Below are 23882 nucleotides of genomic sequence, written 5' to 3' on the forward strand. Positions count from 1 at the left end.
TATCTTTTGCTTAAGTGAACTAAACTGCAAATTCCACTCCGCCTTTAGTCTAGCACACCAGACAGGACAACCCATTCTCTTATTAAATCACATAAATAACACGTAAAAAATTCTTAAGTTTTATGCTGTACTTCAGCAATTATAGATACAAAAATAGTTCTATAAATTAATATTTGGAATCTGAATATAAATAAGTATATGATTTATCAAAGATACTAAAGATAGTGAATAATGAAATGAAGTGAAATTAATGATGATAACTGTACTAAAATTGCAAATACACTTTTTGAACAGGTAAAGGCAACTAACTGTAAATATGTGCCCAAGCTTCCATTAGTTCCAATATACATTTAATAAATAAATTTGATAAATTTGATAAATTTGATTTTTTTAAAACAAAATTAAGGTCTGCCTCTGATAATATGCTTATTGTTAATAATAGAACAGTAATTCAATGGCAGTTATTAGAAAATACTTGAAAACACAATTGCATTTATATTTTCAGCTTCTTTCTGTCATTTTACACTTGGATATGAGTTCAAAAATATATCAGTGCATGTTAGACAATTAATGGAAAATGACTGCCACTCATGTATGAGTGGCAGTAAGTATACCCCTGAATATTTCAGACTGTTCTCTAAATTAATTTTAAAAATTTAATTATGGTTCATAGAAAAGATTGTTGGATCTTAAATACAGATACTGATGAATGGCAATACCTTGTTTACCTTTAAATTCTTCAGTGAGAAACTACAATCTTCTGCAACTTCTTGGCAAGGAGCATTTGCTTATCCACTACTGGTTCAGATTAAGGTTTGTTGTGAGCATTTCTGGATATGCTGACTTCTCAAATCTTTAACTTCTCAGCAGGAAATATTCACTTGTCCACCCATCAACCACTGTTTAAGATTTAGATTTTGCCATCATCATTTAAGGATTTGTTGATATCACAAAATCAGCAGAATTGGCAAGTTAATGTCCAAAACACATTCTAACACTTTAAATTCATTACAGGATTTGAAATAATATTACTATTTTGATTTTTTAAAGGTGGATTTAAAAGATCTAAATGTTATTCATTAAGAAATGAAAATATGAATAAGTACTTAGAACATCCTTTTGAATCAGCAAGTTAAAAGGGCATTTTATACACACAAAAACACTTGCTAATATTTGTAATTCCAAAAGGATTTCATCAACACATTCTGATTATTCTGTTACTGCAATGAGAGAACAACAGATTAACATACTTATACAACTTGCTATTTATTGCATCTAAACTGCTGCATACTGATATCATATAAAAATGGTGTAGCTCGTGCTTCACAACTAGCATTAGGTATCCAAGATCAAGGTAAGCTTCAAATTATGCATAGAATTTGCACTTCAAAGAGCTATCAATCAAGGTTGAAAATTATAATATAGTTCTGTTAGAGGAAAGTTTCAATGCAGAATTATCGTAATATCTTCCATCGAATGCACCTATTCAGAAAATAGAATACTAAATTAAAATAAAAAGTGAAGCTTTCTTATAACATATTTTGGTATATACATCAAAACAAAAACATATCTTTATATTTATCTCTAAGATTTTATTTATTGTAGTGACTGACTGGTGTAGGATCAATTTAACTTACCTCAAAGTTTAGACTGTTATATTATAATATGCACTCTACCACCCAAAATTAACAACCCAATTAATTTTCGAACTGAACCACCTTTGGTAAGAGCAATCTTTGCCCAAAAAACTGAATTACTAATTATTTAATAAACCCATAAATTAAACTGAAATATTATAAATTATATATATAAGCATAAATTAACCATCAAAAAGAAATTTACTGGCATGCATGCACACATACTTCATTTATTTTCCCACATATCCTATAATTTTTAACTAAACACTGTCAACTCCTACTGCAACACTCTTGCTTTTAATGCTCTTCTTCTTCTGGTCCCATACTCAATCCTATGAATCACTGTGCATTTTTAAATGGCTACTGCACTCTCATTTAAATGCTTGCCCACTTGTATCAATATTTTTAAGGTCCCAAGAAGGAACAAACCCATAAATAATCTTCCTTTGCCTTGATTTTTGGCTCAGCTCTTGGAATTGATGATAGAGACAGAAATTCTAGGAATCGTTAGTAGTACAGTTTTACTTCATGGAAATTGTTCTGGGTGGAGGGGAACAATTTATTTCTTTGAATGTAGATAGGTCACTCTCCATAGCAACAGTTTTTTTTTTTTTTTTTAAATTCAACATTATTTGTCTGCTTTCCTTGCTGGAACAGTAATTAGTATCTTCTGTATGTGCATGCACTCAATACAATATGCAATAAATATCTTTAATGACAGCATTATTATTATATTAATACAGTAATACTCAAAGTTTAATTTAATAAATTTTTTTAAAAATTTATTCTTTTTAATTAAAAAAAAAAAGAAAGCAAGCAGTATATTAAGGTTGCACTTTTTCTTAATATAAAATACTTCTTCATAATAACAGGAAGAAAATAAAGAAGAAGATAGCTAAAAATGTTATCTACCAAAATATTGATGGAAAATGAAAAACAACTTGTAAAGGTGGGGGGGAGTCACCACTTATGTTTCCTGCTTATAGTGCTCTTTGGGGAGAGCACTATCAGCAGGAAAAGTGTTCTAACAGGGATTTACTATAAGGGTGTGCATAAAATAACTTCTCATGAAGAAATCAAATTTTTTTTTAGGTTAAAATTAGCTACTCATCATGCAAAAAATCCATGAAATACCAATTTTAAAAGGGCAGGATGTTTATAAATAAACAAATAAGGGGTGACAGACTGAATTAATAATGTATCCACTATTTAACTTCTCTAAAATGATTAAAGAATCATTTTAGTACTCATCGTACTCATCACTTTATTATAAAAATGGGACTTCTGCCCTGGAATGTCTTAATATTTAGGAAAAAGAGATCCTCATAACTGCTTTACTAAAATACTCACTGCCCTCCTGAAATAAAAGGATGAGAAGTGGCAGGTCAACAATCACTCAGGTAGCTAGGAAATATATCTTGAACTGTTTAAAGGAACTGTTTGCAAATCAAGTTTAGGTACTGTTTGCTGTTTGAATATTCAAACAGAGGATAAAAGTTTAAAGGGAGGAAAATGAGATTTTTTGGCCAATATGAACAACAACAAAAAAAGGTTTATTTTTATTTTTTTTTTGAAAAAAGTAGCTCTTTGAAAAACATTTTTTTTCTTCAAAAAAATAGGAGGAGGACTTTAAAGTCCACACTACACTAGAATTTAAATTTCACTGATAACACACATTTTAAACTAAACTGCAGCAACTGGATTGTTTACCAATACGGTATGATTAGCATTAGTAGAGGCATATGATGCAAGAAAGCAAACTTATTCAGCATCAGCCAAAAAAAACAAAAAAAAAAAAAAAAAAAACACACCACTCCCATTTCACCCCTCCGTTCGCTCAAAATACCTGTCTAGTTGAGACTTAAATTTGTTTAGGCTATCAACTTCAACAACAAGTGATGGAAGTCGGTTCCCCCAACCAACCACCCGCTTGCCAAGGGCAAATTTCCGCACATCTATCCGACATCCGTCCTTCCTCAATTTGAATTTATGCCCTCTGAGCTGATTATTCTGAGCAAGGTGAAGAATCCCATTGGCACTGAGCATGCTCAAACCATTCAAAGCCTTATACACCTCTATCAGATCACCTCGCCGGTGCCTAGTCTCCGGACTCTGTAATTTGCAAAACTTAAGCCTTTCTTCGTAAGAGCAACCCTTTGTTCCATTCACTAATCTTGTTGCCCTTCTCTGTACCTGTTCCAGCAGCTCTACATCCTTCTTGAAATGAGGCCTCCAGACCTGTATACAGTACTCAAGATGTGGCCTAACCATTGCCTTACACAAGGGAATAATCACCTCCTTATCCCTGCTAGAAAAATTCCTGCATATCATTGACAAGACACCATGAGCTACTCTTGCAGCTCGTCTGCACTGCTCAGAGAACTTCATATCTGCCTGCACAATTACCCCCAGGTCCTTTTCATTCTCCACCACTGTCAGTGTAGTACTGCAGAGTTGATACGTTGGTCTGGGGTTACTGTTTCCCATATGTAGTACTTTACATTTGTCAATGTTAAACTTCATTTGCCACCTCTCAGCCCATCTGTTCAACCTTTCCAGATCCTGTTGTAGCAGCATAGCGTCAGTGGTGTCCTTAACAACCCTGCCAACCTTTGTATCATCTGCAAACTTGGACATTAAACTTGATATCCCATCATCAATATCATTCATAAACACCGAAAACAACAGCGGACCCAACACTGAACCCTGAGGAACTCCACTAATAACATTAGTCCACGTTGAGCAGTGTCCATTGATTACCACTCTCTGTCTTCTGCCTCTCAACCATCCCCTTATCCATAGCAGCAATTTGCCTCCAATGCCACACTGCTCCAATTTGTGCAGCAGTCTTCCATGTGCAACAGTATCAAAAGCCTTTCTAAGATCCAAATATATAATATCAAAGTTATTCCCTGCATCTAGTTCTTTTGTGACTACATCATAGTATCCAATCAAATTGGTCAAGCAAGACCTGCCCTTAACAAAACCATGCTGCGTCTGAGCTATAACTGAATTCTTGTCTAGATGATCCTGCAGTGCTTCTTTAACCAGTGCCTCCATTAATTTACCTGGAACAGAAGTTAAACTAACAGGTCTATAATTACTTGTGTCAGCCTTTGATCCTCCTTTGTGAATTGGGGTTACATTTGCACATGTCCAGTCTATGGGTACCTCCCCTGAGTCCAAAGAAGCTCTCATAATTATGGCTAGGGGTTTGCTTACTTCCTTTGCTGCCTCCTTTAATATAACTGGATAGATCCCATCCACCCCAGGTGCCTTTTTTATGTTTATCCTCAACAATCTCTCCTCCACTTTCCTCTCAGTTATTACAAAATCATCCAGCTCACTGCCAATGTTTACTTTACCTACATCATTCTCCTTCCTGAATAACTCTTCATGCGTGAATGTAGATGCAAAATACTCGTTTAGATTGTTAGTCACCTGAGCAGGATCCTCAACTGTTTTCAGAAAAAAATGATTTCAGACATTAGCATACCTAGGATTTTTCTGAATAGAATACTAGCAACTGCATACTAGTAATCATAATTAGATAACAACTAATTATGACTACTTCAAGAAAGACAGAATTACATACTTTCTTTCTTCAGAAATGTTGAGTCAAAGATGTGTTTTTAACAATGGCACTGCTGCTTAGATAGATGCCAAGAGCATTTCCCAAGCTTCCACATAACATCTGAACTAAGTCCCCCCCCCCTAAAACTGGCTGAATCTTACATTCAGCATTGCTATATGTAATTGTAACAATGCCAATCATGATTTTAAATAATTTGTTATATTTCAAGCTTCCTTGTGTGCACTTTTTAGTTTCCCCAATAAAAGACAACTATACATCAATTGTCACTGTGAGAATGTATTGTCCAATACATTCTCACAATGAACTGAACAAAAGAGCTATTTCCAATAATAATGACAAATATCAGAAATTTGCATATATACATGCATGTAGACAAGTTTTTGATATTTATCAGCACACTTTTTTTTTTGTTTTTTTGCAAAGTTGATTCATTTCAAGTTGATTCAAAAAGTTTGTCCACCAAATATTGCTATTGAATGACAAATTAGTTCTCCAAATAGAATTATATTTAAGTTAAATAATATTTTAATATTTAACAATTCTAAAAACTCTGTTGAAAACTTGCTATCTATGAATTCTGTTTGGAGCCACCAGACGTTTGAATGCTGTAAGGAAACAATTTGGTTGTACTATATTCACAACAGAAAGTCAGCTGGCCACCAGACTTATTTCCACAATTTACTAATTTTATTCACAAAATCATATAGCTTCCGTTATGAGTTTATTAAATATCTGAAGTTAATATTAGCAGTGGGGAAAGGGGGGATTACTTGTAATTCTCCTCTAACCTGTAATCTATTTTACCTGTAATTCTCCTCTAATAGTTTGTCTAGTTCTGCCTTAAATTTATTCAAACTATCCACTTCAACAACACCAGATAGAAGTTTGTTCCAACAATTACTTATTACTGGCTGAAGGAAAATTTCTGCACATCAATCCTGCAACATCCTTCCTCAATTTGAATTTATGTCCCCTCGTGTGTAGTCTGAGTAAAGGGAAATATTCCACCAGCAAAGAGCTTACTCAATCATTTAAAACCTTAAACACCTCAATCAGATCTGACAAGTACCTTGTCTCCAGGTGCTGCAGTTTGCAGAACTCAAACCTCTGTTAAGATCACCCTTTTGTTCCCCTTGCTAATCTTGTTGCTCTTCTCTGCACTAGTTCCAACAGATCCACATCCTAAAATGAGGCTTCTAGATCTGTATGCAGTACTCAACCATTGCTTCATATGAAAGGATAATCACTTCATCTATGCTGGCAAAATTCCTGTCTATCAAAGTTGCAATATTTCATTGAATCGTATCACTATGCAAATCAACTAAATTACACAATGTTGGTAAAATTGCAGTTCAACTCCCCCACAGTGTATATAAGACTTAAGAGTTAAGAGCAACAACTTCAGGTGCCACTAAGTGGAACTTTCTTTATTGCTTAAAAATTGTTTTTTTGCAACTTTTGATTTAAAGTTAGTACTGTAGTTATTAATTGGGCTTTTTTGATTAAATTGAATTTGTGCATTATTTGACCTTTGAAATTGTTTGAAAAAAAAATTTGACTTCTGCTGCCATTCTATTGTACCAATAAGAACATTATTCTGTATCACCATTGTTATGGTATTGATATAGGTCAGGGGTGGGCAACTTTTTTCGTCAGCGGGCCGAATGAAATTTTCGTATCATGATGCGGGCCGAATGAAATTTTCGCATCATGATGCGGGCCGGAATAGATTGAACGATTTAACAAAAAAAATCAGAACCTAAAAAATGTTATATTACTTGAATTACCAAATTATTAATGTATTTTAAAAAAAAATATCTGAATGTCCAATTATCATTGAAAATGCGGCATTCGGCATCAATTTTTCTTTTTTTTTTAATTGGCTCATTTTATGGGCTATAAATTATATTAAATTAAAAATTGTAATAATTAGAGAAGGCATAAAACATAAAATATCTCGCACCAATATTATTTTTTTCAATAAGAAGTCAAACCCAAAGGAACTTCGTTCGATCGATGCTACAATAATAATTAGGAAATAACTCTTTGACGCTGCGTAGAATCACTTGGTTACTGTAGTACTGGCTGCGATTCCCGATTGAACTGAATTAAGCCGAACGTTTACGGCAAGTGTAGTCAGGTATGGATTTTCTATATTTATGCATTTACCGAGGGGGCCAGATTCAACATCGTCGCGGGCCGGATGTGGCCCGCAGGCCGGCTGTTGCCCACCCCTGATATAGGTGATACTTGAAAATTTTCCATGTAGTTTTGTAGTAGAAGTGTAATCAGTATAAGAAGAAAACTATAAACTATAAATTTATAGTAATGCAAACATTTTTATAACATAAGTAGTACATAATTCAACCTAAAAAACAAAAGTTTGAATTTTTTTTTTTTTTTTTTTTTGGTAGTTGGCACATCGGCTTCTGTGGCCATAATGCACCTCCCAAAAATATTAGGAAGCAAGCTTATACATCATCAGCGGGGAAAAAAAAAGAAAAAAAAAAAAAAAAAGAAGCTAGTGAGGAAATTTTTTTGTCTAGCCCTTCCTTCTTGGATGTATTCAAACTATCCACTTCTATAGTATGACTTGGTCTGTCATACTATATTATCCATTTTTAAAAATTTTTAATTTTTAAATTTCATTTTAATTTACTCTTAATAATTTCTTCCTTTTCCAATGACTCCCTAGGATTGGAGATGTGCTGTTCTACTTCCTTGGGCTCATTTTAAAATCCGTTAAATCACCCTTAACACCCCCTTTAATTTCCTTCACTCTACCTCCTCACCAAAATGATTTAATTACCATTCTTTTCAAAAAAATTATTGCAGATTTATTCAAAGGTGAGTACCGTTTTTTAAGCACTTGCTATTTCATATTTTAGTCTGATTATTCATGGTATTATAACATTTCTATTATTTTTAGTAAGAATTTCCTTAGGTAATTCTATATAATTTAAACTGATCCCCAATACCCCCAAATATCTTCCCAATCCCAAAATAATAAAGTATTTTTGTTTAATACTTACTCTTCTTCTAAGACCTCCAAAAGTATTCCCATGGGAGTTCTTTTTAATCCAACTGTTTCCATTTTATTTGTCAATTTGTTTTTTAAATTTCTCAATCTCAAAGAGGCATGAAGAAATATGACTGTAAAGTTTTACAAAGAAATAGATTAAGCTTATTTTGCAATCAGATCAAAACTGGAACAGATCAAAAACTTTTAAAGTCAAGAAAAACAAATTAACAATTTACATTATTTGTATTTTATAGGAATACAAAACAAAATCTTTATGGTTAACTGTCTCTCCTAAATATAGCAGCCACCTGACCTCTATTTTTAAAAACACAACAATTAACTGCTGCTCTAGATGATGGGCTAAATTTCAAACATGAACATTTGAAAACCAATATGAAAAATTTAACAAAAGAATAGAGAACTTTCAGAAAATGACAACTATCCAAGTAACAGACTTCCCAAAGCTGGACAAAAGAGTTTTATCCAGCTTTGGGAAGCAATCCTGTAAATTATCACATCTGAATAAATGCAGGTGAACGTACATCATTTTAATTTAGAATGAAATGTTCACAAACCTCACTAGGTTTCTTGCTCAATAATTTATCTTACATCACGCTAATAGCCATGTCTGGTTTCAAACAATGATTCAAAAGAAAAGGAATGCTCAGACACCTATCCAACAACGTTTGTTCTAGACACTGGTATTGGGAAAGCAGTGGGGTAACAACAAGAATGGACAAGTTCAACACATGTGAACCAATGAATTGTTTTATTCATTATTTATTAACAAATGATAGTTCTATTAGAAGTGGCAAATGGGACAAGGAAGCAAGCTTATACAGAATCAGTAAAAAAAAAAAAAAAAAGCAAGCTAAGTGCATCATTTATCCATCTATTCTACTACCCACTTTTATCGCACCAGACGGAAGTTTGTTCCTACAATCAGTTACTCTCTGGCTTAAGTAAATTTCTGCACATCTATCTTACAATCACCTTCTTGCAATTTATGTCTCCTTACACACGTCATTCGAGAGAAGTAAGGATGCCATCAGCATTTAGCTTACTTGATCTGTTTAAGGCCTGAAATCAGGAAGTGCAACCCTTTTCCTTCAAAGGGCCATTTAAAAAAATTATTCTATATCCAAAGCCATAGGATGAAAGATCTGGATATTTTCTTATGTAATGAACAACAGTTTTAGAGTTTGGTTTGGTAGTTGTTGGCCCATCGGCTTCTGTGGACATATTGCACCTCCCAAGGTTTTTGCAGTACTTTGATCCAAGCCCGAGGCGGGAATCGAACCCGCGATAATGAACAACAGAAATTTTATTCAAAACTTTAAATTGTATTTATGTTAGTTATTCGGTTTTTAGGAGCATTAGCAACTAAGGCCATATTGCTCTGGGGATATGCGGTGGTCATTCCCTGACCTTTCCGTATTCTCCGTATTTGGTGGCTCACGGGCTCGAACCCCAGTCTAATCAAGAAGTGTGCGCTACGCACTGCTGCTCCTGCCCACCTGGCTACGGAGGCGCCTTTATGTTAGTAAAGCACAAAATAATATAATAACAGCTTAACACTGGTACAGTTAAACAAATTATTTTTAAATTGTTGATGGGGTTTTAAGTGCAATGGCTACTTGAGTCATATTGTACTTATATATTTTTAAATTATCAATAGTTAGAACTCATATGTGAAGCTGCACCTTCCCATCTGCAATATTTGTTACATTAGCATTACTAGAGGATTGGCTAGTAATGCTAATGTAACAAATATAGAATTTGTTAAACCTACACAGAATTAGCCAAAAAAAAAAAAAAAAAAACACTTTCCCATTTCACCTATCCATTCAATCCAAATGTCTGTCTAGTTCTGCCTTGAATTTATTTAAACTGTCAACTTCTACAACGACAGATGGCAGTTTGTTCCAGCAATCAATCAACTGCTGGCTAAAAGCAAATTTCTGCACATCTACAACTGTCTTTCCTCAATTTATGTTTAGGTCCCCTCAGGCATTGACATGGGCAAGAGGAAGAATCCAACACTTAAGTGTTGGACTTAACTCTTCGACACGGTCGAAGTGAGTGGTCCTTTAGGCACCTAATGGGTAAAATGGAAAGGGTTTTTTTTTTTTTTTTTTTTTTTATGTTTGTTGTCATGAAGTTAAAGTATGAGCAGGCAATTTGATAGATGCACAGACCAGAAATGTTCTCATTTTAAGCAGTGTGCATACTAATTCCTCCCCCCTCCCTCCCTCTAAGAAGCTTATTTTTTGCTATCAGTTTACTAAATATAGAAATCATGAGGTATATCAGCTTATTATATTAATCACAGCAGAAATATGAAAATTGTTATCAAAATTCAAGAGGAATGATGATTGCATACTGCAATCTAAGGCAGGGGTTCCCAAGCTATAGCCTGCAGATATTTCAATTAGATTGTAAAAATTAAATGTTTATATTAGATCACAATAAAATTTATGAAAAACACATTTTACAGATTATTTTAACAGAATGTTAAATTCTGTTAAAATAATATTGTTGATGCCTCTGTGCCATCAGCTTAGTCTTGTTAGTTATTAATTCTGTTATTTATACTCAAAGCTATTCTTTGAAACATGATTAAAATAATCCGTTAATCTTGACACTGTCATTAAATAGCAATACGCATTAGAGACAGTAATTAGGGATTTCGTAATCCCTTGCCAACCTGCACACCAACCCTGATGCCAGAGTATGGGAACAAAAGTCACTCTATGCTTCTACTATACAAGATTAAATTAGAAACTACAGCTGCTCAACTCAGATGTTTCTGGGTTGAGTGGTTATCAAAACAATGTTCTCTGCTGGAGTGCTTTTAGTTCTCCCTTAAAGATAAAAGGCATTGGCATCAATTTCCTTCTACACTTGATCAGGTATATATTTTGTCATTCTTTCTTTGTACATAAAAACTCTGTTTCCACTCCTTTACGTCATTTATTTTCAAAATTCTTTTCAGTTTGTGAGAGTGCTAGTCCAGTAAAGGAGACAAATCAACTTGGTTTCCAGGAATTTTTCACTTACAAATATTCTATTGCTTCATTTGCTTTGTACAAGGGCAGTCTTTAATAATCTCCTTTAAATGTCAAAAAAAAAGTTTTTTAGATTTCCACCTCCCCCTCTACATTCGGTCAGCAACTACTAGCATGTTCTATGTACCTTTTACTGACCTCAAAAAGGATTTTTGTAGTTTAAAGCAAAAGTTATTCTCTGCATGTGGATCAAAACGAAGAACATTTCCAATTTTGCAGCCACATCAATAAACATGATATGTGTATGGGGGCAATACGAATCTACACAAAGTCATGGAAACATCATTTTATCTTGGAAAACACAGTGTGATGTACAATTTCATCAGTGAATGACACAGTTAATGCAATTATTTTAATGTGAATTAAAATAACACAGCTACAGGGTTGTTTACTAGTACAGTACCTAGAATTTTTCTGTCTGTGGGTATCTGTTTGGATTGTTAATTAGACGTCAGCTGATTAATAATACTTCAAGGAATATACTATTGCAGACTTTGACCTCTTCAGAAATGTCGAGTCAGTTTTATTTATAACAATGGCCCTAATGTCTAGATTTGACTGTGAAGAGCATTTCCAGAGCTTCACCAGAAAGAGATTCGAACTTGGTTTTTTGTTTGTTTCATCTAGTTAAATATCCTATCACACTCAGCATTGCTATAAGAAATTGTTAAAATGCCAAACATGAATTGGGACAATTTGTTATATTTCAAGCTTCCTTTGTGAAGCTTGCCAGTTCTCTAACCATTATCACTTATTCAGCAGTTCTTTCTTCTTTGATAATAATGTCTGGTAGATTCTCACAATGAAACTGAGAGAAATAATACTGCAAAGCATCTATTTCTTTATCTTCAACAATACTGAGAAGTACTGCATTTTTTTGTGAAACTAATTCATTTTAATTAGTGTTCAAGATTACGCTATTTATTTTGAACACTCTTTGCTTGGTTAGATTAATTTTCGAAAAAAGAAAAATTCTAAAAACAGTACTCCTATCCCAAGGTTGATGGTTTCAGACGTACTGGTATCAAATTAAATGTGAAATCCATTTTTGCATTTCTTTTTAAAAAATGTACATTCTCCTTATGCTTATTTGTTTGCAAATGACTGATTACAAAGTTTCCCTCCACTAGAAATTAGAAAATCACACCTACACAGAGGAAATAAGTAACTCTGTCCAGATTTCACAATACGTGAAAAATCATGAAGAATGTCTTCTGAAATTATGCTGTATTTCTTTGGCAACTGGTTTATTAAAATAAAGTCAAAATGAGAACATATGAATATTCTAAAGGCATTTATATAGAGTTTTTGTTTTCAAAAAAATTGCCCAAAATAATTAGCTCCACAGAGCTCAGATTCGACTCTACATTTGTCGGGAGCAGACATGTCTTCACAGTATTCCAAGGAAGTCAGAGTGATTACAAAGGATTAGATCAGAATTAAGGAGGTTAGATTTAAATAATTGCTTTCAAATAATTTATTTAATATATTGCAAAGTTTATTTTGATATGTTTTTTTTTAATAGATTGTAAATTTAATTTTTATAATATTATAAATATGATTTTTTTTAAAAAGTTACTTTCTGTGTTATTTAGTAAATTTTAACAATGCTTGTGAAAAGATCCACTTTGAACACGTCATCAGATGGTATCATGACTCATACAGAAATAGCCAATCGTGATTTCTGGGTGAATCGTGATTGTCATTTGCAGAACCTGTAGCATGTATTCCAAGGTCAACCTGGAGGATAATCATAGCTCACCTGGCAATTCTTTTCTTTGTCACGTTTGTACTGATCTAAAGTTAAAATTCGGTGAATTTCTAGAAGAATTTGAGTCACTGAAAAAAATGGGGCTTGCCCTGAATAATGTAACAGTGAGCTTGTCAGGGACTCAAGACTAGTAACCTGCCAAGTGATGCAATTCTGATTCAGCCCCCAGAGCAGAATAACCAAGTGCTCAGAAGGACTTAGTTGTATTAGGAGACTCCATTGTCAGGGAAACGGGAAATATTTTTTGAAAAAAAGAATAGGTGGACCACAACCAGGGTGTCTGCCAGGAGCAACAATTAATGATGTCATCAACAGAATGTCAGATTTTAAGGTGGGTGGGGGGGAAGAGAATATTATTATTCATGTGGGGACTAATGATATTAAGCAAATATGATCTGACGATTTGTTAGACAAATATAAGAACATGCTGAAGAAATGCTGCGAGTTAGGTCAGAATTTGTGTGTCTGCAATTCTGCCAAGGCATGACAGAAGGGATTATATGCTGAAAGCCTTGTGGATTAACTCAAGGCTTGAAGGACTCTGCAAGGCTTTTTGGGGGAAATTTTTATGAGCTTCGCCTGCACTTGCAGGTAGAAGGAATCTGTTTTGTAGAGATGGGATAAATTTAAACAAAGGTGGTGCAAGAGTTATTGCCAGTATCATTGAGGATACCTTAGAGGCTCAAGGAAACTGCTAGTTTTGGAAGGGGGAAAACATAATATAGTATGCATTTATCTGATAATATTGGTCAAAGTAATGCTTGCACACACAAACAGAGTTTTTGTTTGTTACTGCAAAATATCACATTAGCAAGATGTTCTGAGAGCAGAAACGTTTCAAATGAGCAAGCAGCTAATGCCAGGGAAGCAAGCTTAAATAATTTCAAGGTGTGTGTCAGGGTAGTTAACTATACAAGAACACTAAGTCTTAATTGTCTAAACAGTAATGTCAGAAGTGTTGTCAATAAAATAAGTGAATTCGAACTGCTGCTTAGGACACGTAACGCTGACATAATAGGGCTTACAGAAAGGCGGGGCCACCTGGAGATAGGGGATGATGAGTTTCAGTATGGTATGTACAATGTATCTAGGAATGATAGGACAGATAGAAGGGGTGGTGGGGTCGTGCTTCTTATCAAAAGCAGCCTGAGCACAATGAAAGCCTTCCCAGATTCAGACGTTTATTCAGATGTATTTGATGAATTTGAGGTGTTGGTCAAAACATCAAAGGGATATCAGAGACGTGGTGTCACACAGATATAAGGAATGCAGAACTGGAATTTGGGGAGTACAATGTGTACAGAAAGGATACGAAGAGAGGAGGTGTTATGCTATTAGTTAAGAAATACAAAATTAAAGGAGGTATAGCCAGTGCATGTGAAGTCAGATTGGTGTGACATAAGCACTAGGAAATCAAAATTGAGAGTAGGATTGTGTTATAGGCCTAATGACTCTGATGAGTATAATAAGACACTGTACAGGGAAATAGAGTGGGCCAGTAAATCAGAGTTTTATAATAGGGGATTTTAATTTCCTAGATATTGATTGGAATTTGTGGGTTGGTCACTCACACACTAGCAAGGCTTTTGTGGATTTATTGGATGATTGTTTTCTACATCAGCATGTTTGGGAGGAAACTAGAGGGAGTAATACTCTTGATCTGATTATCAGTAGTGATCCTTCATGCATTACGAATCTGCAGATAAAGGAACCACAAGGTGGCAGTGATCACAGTGTGCTCAAGTAGAATTTACTCAAAGAGGTAACTACCATTAGCGGTAAAGGGAAGGGTTTTTGCTTTCGTAAAGGAGACTACAGAGGTCTGAGACAGTATTTAAATTCTTATATGGTGGGACCAACTGATGATGTTACCAATAGTAAATTCAAAATGGAAAGTATTCAAAGAATTAATCTTGGAAACTACTAGGCTTTACATACCAACTAAGAAATATTGTTCAAGGTTTAGGCCTAAATGGATGTCAGATGAACTAATGAGACATGTGGTAGAGAAGAAAAATGCATGAGATACATATAAATTAATGGCCGACATCAAAGCTTATGATAGATATAAGCTGGTCTGTAATCAAGTCACAAAGGAGGTTAGGCAGGCAAATGCAGATTATGAGAAATCCTTGGCAAATGATGCAAAGAAAAACAACAAAGAGTTCTTTACGTATGTAAACTCTAGAAGGAAAGGGATGAATCAGATTTGTCCACTGGATATTGATGGTTCAACTGTTGATGATCCTGCTCAGGTGACTAACAAACTAAACGAGTATTTTGAATCTACATTCACACATGGAGTTATTCAGGGAGGGTAATGCCAGAGGTGAACTAAACTCTGGCACTGAACTAGATGATTTTGTAATAACTGAGAGCAAAGTGGAGAAATTGTTGAAGTTAAACCTAAGGAAGGCAACTGGGGTTGATGAGTTCTATCCAGTTATATTAAAGGAGGCAGCAAAGGAAGTAAGCAAACCCTTAGCCACAATTATGAGAGCTTCCTTGGACTCAGGGGGAGGTACCCATGGCCTGGAGATGTGTAAATGTGACCCCAATTCACAAAGGAGGATCACAGGGCAACAAGTAATTATAGACCTGTTAGTTTAACTTCTGTTCCAGGGAAATTAATGGAGGCACTGGTTAAAGAAGCACTGCAGGATCATCTAGACAAGACTTCAGTTATAGCTTAAACACAGCACGGTTTTAAGGTAAAGTCTTGCCTGACCAATATGATTGGATACTATGATGTGGTCACAAAGCAACTGGATGCAGGGAATAACTTTGATATCATATATTTGGATCTTAGAAAGGCTTTTGATACCGTTGCACATGAAAAACTGCTGCACAAATTGGAGCAATGCAGCACTGGAGGCAAATTGCTGCTATGGATAAAGGGATGGTTGAGTGGGAGAAGACAGAGTGGTAATCAATGGACACTGCTCTTCGTGGATTAATGTTATTAGTGGAGTCCCTCAGGGTTCAGTGTTAAGTCCATTGTTGTTTTCTGTATTTATAAATGATATTGATATATCAAACTTAATGTCCAAGTTTGCAGATGATACGAAGGTTGGCAGGGTTGTTAATGACTCTAATGACAGTACACTGCTGCAACAGGATCTAGAAGAGTTGAGCAGATGGGCTGAGAGGTGGCAAATGAAGTTTAACATTGACAAATGTAAAGTACTACATATGGGAAACAGTAACACCAGAGTAAGACATCAACTCTGTGGTAATACACTGACAGTGGTAGAGAATGAAAAGGATCTGGGGTAATTGTGTAGGCAGATATGAAGTTTTCTAAGCAGTGCGGAAGGTCTGCAAGAGTAGCTCATGGTGTCTTGTCAATGATATACAGGAATTTTTCTAAAAGGGATAAGGAGGTGATTATCTCCTTGTATAAGGCAATGGTCAGGCCACACCTTGAGTACTGTATACAAGTCTGGAGGATGTAGAGCTGTTGGAACGAGTACAGAGAAGAGCAACAAGATTAGTGAATGGAACGAAGGGTTGTGCTTACAAAGAAAGGGTTAAGTTTTGTAGATTACAGTGTTTGGAGACTAGGTACTTGCGAGGTGATCTGATTGAGGTGTATAAAGCCTTGAATGGTTTTAGCATGCTCAATGCTGATGCGATTCTTCCTCTTGCTCAGAATAATCACCTGAGAGGGCATAAATTCAAATTGAGGAAAGACAGTTGTAGGATAAATGTGCAGAAGTTTGCCTTTTGCCAGCAGGTAGTTCATTGGAACAGACTTCTATCTTTTGTTGTGTCGGTTGATAGCCTAAATAAATTTAAGGCTGGGCTAGACTGGTATTTGGAATGAATGGAGATGAGTAATCGGAGCGGTTTTTTTTTAATTATTATTTTTGGCTGATGCTGCATAAGCTTGCTTTCTTGCATTGTATGCCTCTACTAATGCAATGTTTTGTGTGCTAGTTGGAAGATAGTTGTGTGAGACAGTTGGAAGCAAAGGTATAATGAGAGTGGGAGTAAACTACAAGCCAGCTGAGTGTGAAGATTATAATGAGAGCCTCTGCTCTCATTATAATGGGAGTATGCTGACGAGGCTACTAGGAGACGGTCGTGTTCAAAGCCGCTAAGTGGATTTTTCTTATTTATTGATTTGAAATTATTGTTTTTCTAAAACTTTTGATTTAAATTTAGTAGTATAACATTATTTTGTGATTTTCTGATTAATTTGGTGTATTTATTCTTTACTCGGCCTTGTAATTGCATAAAAAGTATCGGTAAGGGTATCCACGTGTTTGCAACTCAGCTGAACGAGAAGTCCTTTAGCCATATTTAGCCTCTTGATTGAATATTTTTTACATCGAATTATTTCTGTAAGTAGCTTATAGACCTAGTAAGGATCGTTAGTTTATTCTGAATTGAGACAGCGAGATTTGAAAGTTAATTAATACTTAAGTGTCCGTAGAATTACCGTTCTTAACTTTCCCGCCTTTGTGATACAATAGTTATATACCATACTAGATAGCGTTAGTTGAACTTCGTTAGCAGTTAAATTGTACTTTTAAATAAATACATATAACGACTTAGATTACAAACGTAATATAATTAATTATATTTAACATAATTAATAACATAACATAATTAATTATAATTAATTAATAAATTAATAGAATCATGACTCAGACGAGAGCAGCAAAGCAAAAGGCTCAAGCTAATGGAAGTGCTGTGGCTCAGAGCAGAACTGAGGGGGGAGCAGAACTGAGGGGGGCAGTTGTCCTCTGACTCACAGCCTTATAAAATGCACTGTTTGCTTGATGCTTGCAGAGCAATCGGGTACGGGACATGATACTGCCATGGGGGATGTCTTTGTGTGTGCGCGATGCAAGGAGTGTATCGATATCAGGCAACAACTCAGCGTTCTTCTGGGCCTATATGAGAGCTTGAAGGACAGGGTGGATGCCCTCGAAGAAACTAAATTGAGGGGCCCATCAAGCTCTCAGCTGCCCACATCAACGCCAGAGCTTGCACTTGGGCATCACGTGACACAGAGGCAACCCCCAAGGCAGAATGCGCTGGTCCCGAAGGAACTAGGAGTTGTTGGTGACTATTGTCAGGTAAACGGGGAACATGCTTTGTAAAAAGGATAGGTGGAACAGGACCAGGGTATGTCTGCCAGGGGCAAAGGTTGATGACGTTGTAGAGCGAATATCATCTTTTAAAGGCACAAAAGGTGATATAGTTGTACACGTTGGCACTAATGATATTAAGAATAGGAGACCGACAGAACTACTTAACAAGTACAGGTCACTCTTGAACAAAAGCCGAGAATTAGGGTTGAAATTGAAAGTGTCTGCAATTCTGCCCAGACACGATAGGAGGGAGTATATGATGAGAGCCTTGTCGATCAATTCGGCCCTGGAAAGATTGTGCAAGGCTCAAGGGGTAGAATTTTTTTCAGCCTGGACTGTACTTGTTAACAGGAGAGATTGCTTCTACAGGGATGGGATACACTTAAATAGAAAGGGTGCAAGAACATTTGCTGATGCTATCGAGGCAGTGTTAGGTGGGTCGGAAAACTGCTAGCTTGGGGGGAGACAAAGACGAATAGATTAACAGTAGCCACTGGCAGAGGTGAAAGAGATTCTTGCACTGCTTCTATTAGAATGAGCAGAAGCCTGAAAAACAAGATGCATGATATTTCAGAGACTGCTGGGAGCCATTGCGGTACAAGTAAACACATGGGTTGTGTTAGGGTAGCTAAGAATAGAAACAGGTGCAGGTTTACTTGCGTGTACACCAATGCTAGGAGTTTAGTAAATAAATTTGATGAATTTGAGGTATTGCTCAAAACATCAAAGGCAGATATTGTTGGGATATCAAAGACGTGGTGTCACACAGATATCAGGGATGCAGAACTGGAATTTGGCGAGTACAACGTCTACAGAAAGGACAGACAGGATAGGAAGGGGGGGGAGAGGTTATGCTATTAGTTAAGAAACACATATAAACCAAGGAAGTGAAGCCAGTCGACATCGCTGGACAGTGCAGTGTTGAGTCAGTTTGTTGTGACATAAGCATTGGGAGATCAAAATTGAGAGTAGGAGTGTGCTATAGGCCTAATGACTCTGATGAATATAATAAGAAACTGTACAGGGAAATAGAGTGGGCCAGTAAATCAGACAGTCTTATAATGGGGGTTTTTAATTTCCCAGATATTGACTGGAATTTGGGGGCTGGTCACTCACACACTAGCAGGGCTTTTGTGTATTTATTGGATGATTGTTTTCTACATCAGCATGTTCGGGAGGCAACTAGAGGGAGTAATACTCTTGATTTGATTATCAGCAGTGATTCTTCATGCATTAAGAATCTGCAGATAAATGAACCACTAGGTGGCAGTGATCACAGTGTGCTCAAGTGGGATTTACTCAAAGAGGTAACTACCATTAGGGGTAAAGGGAAGGGTTATTGCTTCCGTAAAGGCGACTACGATGGACTGAGACAGTATTTAAATTCTATACAGTGGGACCAACTGATGATGTTACCAACAGCAAATTCAAAATGGGAAGCATTCAAAGAACTTATCTTGGAAGCTACTAGGATTTACATACCAACTAAGAAATATTGTTCAAGGTTTAGGCCTAAATGGATGTCAGATGAACTAATGAGGCATATGGCCAAGAAGAAAAATGCATGGGATACTTACAAATTAACACATGACACAGAAGCCTATGATAGATACAACTTGATATGCAACCAAGTTACAAAGGAGGTTAGGCAGGCGAAGGCAGATTACGAGAAATCCTTGGCAAGGGATGCAAAGAAAAACAGCAAAGAGTTCTTTACTTATGTAAACTCTAGAAGGAAGGGGATGAATCAGATTGGTCCACTTGATATTGATGGGTCAACTGTTGATGATCCTGCTCAGGTAGCTAACAAACTAAATGAATATTTTGCATCGACATTCACACATGAGGAGTTATTCAGCGAGGAGAATGCCAGAGGTTCAACTCTAGCAGTAAGCTACAGAATCTTGAAATAACTGGGAGTCAAGTGGAGGAGAAACTGTTGAAGATAAACACAAGGCACCCGGGGTGGATGGGATCTATCCAGTTATATTAAAGGAGGCAGCAAAGGAAGTAAGCAAACCCTTAGCCATAATTATGAGAGCTTCCTTGGACTCAGGGGAGGTACCCATAGACTGGAGATGTGCAAATGTGACCCCAATTCACAAAGGAGGATCAAAGGGCGACACAAGTAATTATAGACCTGTGAGCTTAACTTCTGTTCCAGGAAAATTAATGGAGGCACTGGTTAAAGAAACACTGCAGGATCATTTAGACAAGACTTCAGTTATAGCTCGGACACAGCATGGTTTTGTTAAGGGGAAGTCTTGCCTGACAAATTTGATTGGATACTATGATGCAGTCACAAAAGAACTGGATGCAGGGAATAGCTTTGATATTATATACTTGGATCTTAGAAAGGCTTTTGATACTGTTGCACATGGAAGACTGCTACACAAATTGGAGCAGTGTGACATTGGAGGCAAATTGCTGCTATGGATAAAGGGGTGGTTGAGCGGGAGAAGACAAAGAGTGGTAATGAATGGACACTGCTCATCGTGGAATAATGTTATTAGTGGAGTCCCCCAGGGCTCAGTGTTGGGTCCATTATTGTTTTCTGTATTTATAAATGATTAATGTACAAGCTTAATGTACAAAGGTTGGCAGGGTTGTCAAGGCCACTACTGACACTATGCTGCTGCAACAGGATCTGGAAAGGTTGAGCAGATGGGCTGAGAGGTGGCAAATGAAGTTCAACATTGACAAGTGTAAAGTACTACACATGGGAAACAGCAACCCCAGAGCAACGTATCAACTCTGTGGTACTACACTGACAGTGGTAGAGAATGAAAGGGACTTGGGGGTGGTTGTGCAGGCAGATATGAAGTTCTCTGAGCAGTGCAGACGGGCTGCAAGAGTAGCTCATGGAGTATTGTCAATGATATACAGGAATTTTTCCAACAGGGATAGGGAGGTGATTATTCCCTTGTATAAGGCAATGGTCAGGCCACACCTAGAGTACTGTATACAGGTCTGGAGGCCTCATTTCAAGAAGGACGTAGAGCTGATGGAACGAGTACAGAGAAGGGCAACAATATTAGTGAATGGAACAAAGGGGTGCTCTTACAAAGAAAGGCTTAAGTTTTGCAAATTACAGTGTCTGGAGACTAGGCACCAGCGAGGTGATCTGATAGAGGTGTATAAAGCCGTGAATGGTTTGAGCATGCTCAATGCTGATGGGATTCTTCCTCTAGCTCAGAATAATCACCTGAGAGGGCATAAATTCAAATTGAGAAAAGACAGATGTAGGATAGACGTGCGGAAATTTGCCTTTAGCCAGCGGGTGGTTGGTTGGTGGAACAGACTTCCATCCCTTGTAGTGGAAGTTGATAGCCTAAATATGTTTAAGGCTCAGCTGGACAGGTATTTTGAACGAACAGAGGGGTGAAGTGGAAGTGATTTTTTTTTTTTTTTTTGGCTGATGCTGCATAAGCTTGCTTTCTTGCATCAAATGCCTCTACTAATGCTAATGCTAATGCCTCTATATGCAAATGGAAAGGGCAAGTAAGCACAAATGTCTTATTATGGATTTTTTTAATTTGCCTCTAATTGATTTGAGGAAATGGGAAGGAAACTCAACATGGAGGACAATTTTTTAAATTAATCAGATGACTGTTATTTGTATCAACATGTCAGGCAGAATACTATGGAAAAGAATATTCTAGACCTGATCATCCCATGAACTAGATGACATAATAGGACTGACAGTACACGAACCAGTAGCAGGAACTGATCACGGAGTTCTATGCTGGACGATGAAGACAGGTAGCAGTAATTAAAGGCAAAGGAATGGTTATAATTTCAGGAAAGGAAATTACGAAAGCCTGTACATAGCCTCTATTAACTGGGTAGATATCGCACCAAGAGCGAATACAATTGAATTATGGTATACCTTAAAATATTAATCACAGAAGCCTTGAATGCGTATATACCATTAAAAAAAATACTCTTCCAAGTCTGATGAATAGTGAAGTTGCCAGATTACTTAAGAGCAATAAAAAGTACTGAAGCCTGTAACAGCTACAAATTGAACTGTAATAATGCCACAGAAAAGGTTAGGCTGGCAAAGGCAGATTATAAGAAATCTCTGGCAAAGGTGGAGATAAGGAATTCTTTGCATATATGGATAAAGAAGGGAAGGACAAAGCCATTGGACCCTTATGTAATGGTTGTGGGATAGTATATAGTATTAGATACACCAGGTGATGTTGCAGATGAACTCAACAGTTACTTTGCATCAATATTTACAGAAGAAAACCCTTTATGTCAATGAGAAATTATGGGAGGGAAGTTGAAAAATATGTAATTAATGATATTGAAATTTCCCGATTATTTAATGAAAAAACTTTGGAGCCTACAGGCGAGTAAAGCTCCTGGAGTTGATGGCATATACCCTATAATTTTAAGGGAGACAGCAAGTGAGTGCATTGAACCATTGAGGCTAATTATGAGAGTATCACTGAACTCACACCTCAGGCCACACCTTGAATACTGTATACAGGTCTGGAGGCCTCATTTTAAGGATGTAGAGCTGTTGGAACGAGTACAGAGAAGGGCAACAAGATTAGTCAATGAAACAAAGGCTTGCTCTTAAGAAGGCTTAAGTTTTGCAAATCACAGTGTCTGGAGACTAGGCACCTATGAGGTGATCTGATTGAGGTGTACAAAGTCTTGAATGGTTTGAGCATGCTCAATGCCAATGGGATACTGCCTCTTGCTCAGAATAATCACCTGAGAGGGCATAAATTCAAATTGAGGAAAGACAGATGTAGGATAGATGTGCAGAAGTTTGCCTTTAGCCAGCAGGTAGTTGGTTGGTGAAACAGACTTCCATCCTTTGTTGTGGAAGTTGATAGCCTAAATAAATTTAAGGCTGGGCTGGACAGGTATTTGGAATGAACGGAGGTGTGAAATGGGAGAGTTTTTTTTTTTTTTTTGGCTGATGCTGCATAAGCTTGCTTTCTTGCATCATGTGCCTCTACCAATGCTAACTTAGGAGAGATCCATTGATTTGGAAAAGTGTCAACGTATCTCCAATACATAAGGGTGGTTCTAAGAGGTAGTGGGAAATTACCGCCTGGTCAATCTAACTTCAGTAGTAGGGAAAATCATGAAGGCAATGAACAAGGGTGAAATTCTGGATAATTTAGATAGAAATGGAATTCTGAAAGATACCCAGCATGGTTTTGCAAAGAGAAAATCATGTTTAAAAAATCTGGTTAGCTATTTTGACAGGTGATTCATGAGCTGGATTTAGGGAATAATTTTGACATTGTTTATTTAGATTTCAGCAAAGCATTTGACTCAGTCCCACATGGGTGGTTGCTTTATAAGTAGTAACAAGTTTGAATCACATGGAAAATCCTTAGATGGATAGTAGGTTGGCTTCAGGGCATTAGGCAGAAGGTTGTGATATATGGTTATTCTTCAGATTGGATTAATGTAAGAAGTAGATTGTTTGTCTGTTATTTGGATTTTAGGAGCATTAGCAACTAAGGCCATGTTGCTCCGGGATATGCGGTGGTCATTCCCTGACCTTTCCGCATCCTCCGTATTTGGTGGTGACGGGCTCGAACCCCGGTCTAATCAAGAAGCATGTGCTACGCACTGCTGCTCCTTCCTACCTGGCTACGGAGGTGCCGTAAGAAGTAGAATTGGGGTTCCTCAGGGTAGTACAGTATTGGGACCAT

The 23882-nt window shown here is 36.6% G+C and overlaps 1 protein-coding gene across 2 annotated transcripts in view; it reads right to left on the reverse strand.

Moving 5' to 3' along the window:
* Nucleotides 1-23882, reverse strand: part of Jwa (PRA1 family protein Jwa) — a 75445-nt gene that overhangs the window by 7342 nt on the left and 44221 nt on the right. Inside the window, exons 4-5 of one of the 2 annotated variants that reach the window (XM_090387595.1) lie at nucleotides 8265-8385; nucleotides 1187-1482 (exon numbers count right to left, since the gene is read on the reverse strand). In XM_090387595.1, coding sequence (XP_090243721.1) covers nucleotides 1455-1482; nucleotides 8265-8385 — 149 coding nt within the window. In that variant the 3' untranslated portion in view covers nucleotides 1187-1454. Of the gene's footprint in view, nucleotides 1-1186; nucleotides 1483-8264; nucleotides 8386-23882 lie in introns of those variants that run through there. The other variant, XM_090387596.1, reaches the window with a different exon arrangement.

This window comes from Mastigoproctus giganteus, chromosome 13 (assembly GCF_048544385.1).
Source record: "Mastigoproctus giganteus isolate SK-2022 chromosome 13, ASM4854438v1, whole genome shotgun sequence".
Classification (NCBI taxonomy): Eukaryota; Metazoa; Arthropoda; class Arachnida; order Uropygi; family Thelyphonidae; genus Mastigoproctus; species Mastigoproctus giganteus.